The sequence below is a fragment of the Cariama cristata genome, unplaced genomic scaffold (assembly GCF_000690535.1).
Source record: "Cariama cristata isolate BGI_N322 unplaced genomic scaffold, ASM69053v1 scaffold280, whole genome shotgun sequence".
NCBI classification, from domain to species: Eukaryota; Metazoa; Chordata; class Aves; order Cariamiformes; family Cariamidae; genus Cariama; species Cariama cristata.
Genome location: NW_009596125.1, coordinates 29776 through 34451, shown reverse-complemented (window position 1 = coordinate 34451; position 4676 = coordinate 29776). Strand labels below are relative to the sequence as shown.

The 4676-nt window shown below is 41.9% G+C and overlaps 1 protein-coding gene across 1 annotated transcript in view; it reads right to left on the bottom strand.

Moving 5' to 3' along the window:
- LOC104165006 (vertebrate ancient opsin-like) overlaps positions 1-4173 on the bottom strand; it is an 8082-nt gene extending 3909 nt beyond the window's left edge. The window contains exons 1-3 of the mRNA XM_009704515.1: positions 3813-4173; positions 2124-2334; positions 1413-1530 (exon numbers count right to left, since the gene is read on the bottom strand). Of these exons, the coding sequence (XP_009702817.1) occupies positions 1413-1530; positions 2124-2334; positions 3813-4173 (690 nt within the window). The remainder of the gene's footprint in view (positions 1-1412; positions 1531-2123; positions 2335-3812) is intronic.
- Between the last annotated feature and the right edge of the window lie 503 nt (positions 4174-4676).

Below are 4676 nucleotides of genomic sequence, written 5' to 3'. Positions count from 1 at the left end.
GCCCTTGTGCAGGCCCCCCCCCGCACGGGCCCCGGGCAGGAGCGGGAGCCCCTCGAGGCGGCTGGTGTGGGGTGGCTGACCTCCCCTCCAAGGCAAGTGGCAGAGCTCCTTTCCCCTGGAGCGCTCGCCCTCCTGGGCAGCAGTGAGAGGGCCGCCTCAGCAGCGGCGAGGTCTGGGCTCTCCCTCTTCACTCCATTCCCCTGGCAGGGAGGTTAGAACAGGGAAAAACAAAATGCTAATAAAAAGTCTGGATATTCAGAATAACAGAACCATAGGTTTACAAGTCATCTTACGAGAGCCTTAGCTATCAACAATGATTTTCTTCAAGCATCTACATATCTTGTAATTCACGTCCCCCCCCTCGCACCGACAGGCGCTCTGCGACCTCGCCATGAGCGCTGCCAGCAGCAATGCACCTGAGCTGCAGTTCACATTCAGCCTGGGAAACTTCTCGTGTTTAACACTGACATCAACCTCTCCCAGCCATTCAACCTTCTCTACCCTAAATGCATCCCGGCAGAAATCAGGAAAAAATCCGTTTAGAGGAAGGTCACCTGAAGTATGCATGTTCCAATCTGTATTTTCTAATGGGAAAATAAGATATTTTTTGCATTTCCCTTCTGTTTTGTTTTTACTTAGAAAAAAATGACACTCCAAATAAATGCAAGCATTTGACTATCCCAAACACGTTAAAAACTTCAGTGACTTGAAGAAATTTACTGAATTTATTACTGAAGCAAGAAGACAAGCCAGCTTTGCAGTTAATAGAAATCACAATACTATCTCAAAATATTGTCCCCAAATAGGAATTTTCCTATTCTTTTGTCTTCTTTTTCACTCTTCTCTGTTGGATTAGGTCAACATAATCATTAAATAAAATTCAAAAGCTTTTCTCAAGTCTTTTAAATGTTCCTGGACAATCTCATATTTTATTTACTAAACAGTGTTACATTATTTACAAATGCTACATCTTATTCTGCATATAACTCTTATAGAGTATTAGCCAGCACACTTAAAATTTAAATGCAGTCATTTAAAGCTACATTCTGATTTACCTAGTTTAAGCCTTAAGAAATGTGACTGAATTGAAGTACACTTGTAAATAAATCAATACTGGGTCATTCAGTTTCTTTATTTGTGAGGCAGATGTTCTTTCATTTGCATGATGTTTGGCTAATGAGATGTGCTGGTAAGTGATGCAAACTGCATGCTTTGAAAAAATCATTTCTAACCATAGCATGAATTTCTGTGTGTAAGGATAATTCTATAACAAGGGATGATAACTGAGTGCATTTGCTGCCTGGAAATTTGATCTGCTTATGTCCAATCTTGATAGAAAATCAAACACAAAAATTCCAAATGTTCACATACATACGCATTTTAAAAGTTTACTTATAAGTGCTGCTTCTTACCTTTCTTAGCTTCTGCATCAGTTTTCCATAGGATACCAAAATCACTGATAAAGGCACTATAAAACAGGTGGTGAAGAATGCAATAATGTACGTATGGTCAGTATAAGCTCTTGAGTACCTATGTAAAACACAAAATAAGTTATGTATATATTACTAATATGTGTTCTTATTATTTTCTTGAAGTATTAACTTGTGCTCTTCAAAGCTGTCACTAGTATTTTTGTCAACAGTTTTTATTCAAGGTGCGCCTTTACAACTCTAGTCATACCACCACATGGAGTTGCGGGCCATCTCCTGGCCGTGGTCTAGGACAGGGTCCTCTGACCATAGGCACAGTATCTGTGGGACAGTTCAGGTGGGAAGGGACATGTAGTCCAACCTCCTGCTCAAAGTGGAGTCAGCTATGGGGTCAGATTGCTCAGGGCTTTGCCCAGTCTTCTGAAAAATCTGTCTCTCCGTCCTCTTTGAATCCTGACAAAAAGCGTAAGGTATAGGATGGTTATTTTCATGAGAGATGGAAGCTCCTCCCTTTAGAATTTTTTTTTTTAAATCTGTTCTTGGCAAATTTTGCTCAGTTTTGTTAAAACTGTCTTTACCTCCATTTTTGCGGAGATGTAGATAATTTTTAAACCTTTCCTTTAAATTCCTGCCTCAAAACATCCTGAGCTGCATGTTTCGTTTCTTTACCCTACTCCACAAGAGTGGCCTTACCAGTTAGGCTCACAAGTAGTTCCAATCTTACTGGTGGTATAACTGCTCCAACCCATTGTTGGTGGAATGGTCCAAATGAAGGAAAAGGTCCACACAAAGGCAATACCTAGGGCTGCATGTTTCCCCCTCAAGCGCCTATTTCCCAGTGGGCGGCAGATCACAACGTACCGCTCAAAAGCCAACAGAGCAAGAGACCAGAGAGCAACAATGCCTATAGTAAGAAAACACAGACAGCATCAAAAATTGTGTAGCTTCACTGAAAAGCAAAACACCATCCCACATCACAGAATCACAGAATTGTTTAGGTGGAAAGGCATCTCTGGAGATCATCTAGTTCAACGCCTTCATGCATGGTCGACACAGCAGGTTGTCCAGGACCAAGTCCAGTTGGATTTTGAACCTCTCCACAGATGGTGATTCCACAACCACTCTGGGGAACCTGTTCCAGTGTTTGACCACCCACCACATCAGGTGCCTTTTCTATCTGCCCAAATTATGAAAGGATGTGCAATTTATGTGCATTATTCTAATATTTATTAAGAGCATGACATTTTCATGTTTGTCAGTCTACAGTATAATGACTACAAAACTAAGCAGCTAATCGGGCAGTATAACTGATGATGACCTCTTTTTTTCACTCGGTTCTACTCTGAAAAGCTGCAAATTATGTGTAGCTTCCAAATTAACAAATTAAGACATGTCTTCAAAACACTGGCTTTGCAAGAACCTACAGACAGCTGCCCACAACATCAAATTATCAGTTTATAAGGCACATATCACCTGGCTGGCCAACAAAGTCTTGAAATAGCCTGATCTTTTGCCACGGGACACGGCTTACATGCCACAAACTGATTTAGTAGCATTGTCCCTCACCGACATTCCCTCTGCATAGCTTAACCAGGCTGAGAGTAACTGTGGGACTCGGTTTCAGGCTGAGGATCAGCAATGTGTTTGATTTAGAGCTGTGACCAGAGTTAGAAGGCTGTCTTTACTGTGCAGCTCCAGAAACAGGGAGGCAGGAACGAATGTCTTTTTCTCAAGTAAGAATATGCCCCAATTTAACCTCATTTCCCATTTATTCTGCACATTTACACAGGGAACTATGTGGTGAGTACTTTTAGAGTACTTCTAATACTTTTTGTGTAGTTAGTAAAACAAAGCCAAGAAAAAGAACCACAAAAAGATGCTGGTGTGCGGAGTGACTGTTACAGATGTGTTGTGGTTCCTCAGAACCACTGGAAGGTAGCTAACAGAAGATGTTCCATGCCCTGATATTTTCCACAGTTTAAAAACAGCCATTCACTCTTTCTCTCTCTCTTATTTATCCATATATGCACACATCTAAATACAAATCTTGAAAGTAGTTAGACATAGTGAATTTTTTCCTGACGTTGTTTTACCAAAACCCCCACAATGCTGTTATTGTATTAGCAAGCTTTTTCTCATTATATTAAACATATTCAACGATCAGTATACGTGCAACAAGCCACTGATATATGACAGAGACAGTGATATATGTTATTCACCCAGACATGAGACCCACTACAAAATATATGTAACTGGGGAAAGAACCAGTGATTTCAAAGGCATGCAAAGTCAGTGACTTGGGAAGCTGCCGGATAGTTAGTAGAATACACTGAAGGAAGCTGAAGGAAAAGAACAAACAACTACAAACCGAATCAAGCTTACCAAAAAATGTGACGGCAAATCCTTCCAGTACACAAGCCCAGTATCCCAAATAAAAATACCCTTTTAGATTGGTTAAAAAGCTGATGGTACCACCAGTCAGCGAGACCAGCAAATCAGCCACAGACAAATTGACTATAACATAATTGACAGGTTGTCTCAATTGCTTGAACTTGAAGGTTACCAGGATTACAGCCAGGTTCTCAGCAAGCGACAGGGAGGTCACCACCAACATTACTGCTGCTAGAAGCCTGAAGTGCCAGGGCTGGACGGAGTCCAAGGGACGACGGAAGGGATCCCATCTGGCAGGACCAGAGGAATTGGACAACAGCGACTCATTTTCAAGTGCTCTGAACGCATTCATTTTTCCTCTCTCAGTACCAAAAATAATATTGCATAATACTGGAATTTCTAACCTGCAAATAATATTCAGAATTAAAAGGAGAAATTTGCTGTCTCCAACAGAAGTGTGAACAAACTCTCCATCCTTCTGCTTTCCAGTAATAGTCCAGGAAACAAAGTTTTGGTCAGAGGAAAGTTTAGCGCTGTGCAGTGAATGTAGGCACAGGGATGATGCGAGAAAATCTCTTAGAGCAACTTCTGCCCCTCTCTGCCAGCAGCCTCCCGCCTCCCTCCTGCTGCAGCTGCGTCTTTATCTGTAATAAAACCCAGCTACAGAAGCTGCAGGTTTCCTCCTTCTGTAGCAGCCAACAGCAGCACTGAAATATCCATCCCTCAGATCATCCCTACCCTGTGGGGGGAAATGAAGCGTTTGCTTGGAACCCTCCCTGACCTTTAGCCGTGTAAAAAATGAAGCTTTCCTTCTGTTAATAGCGAGGGTGGAGTGATCTTCTTCACGCCCTGCGC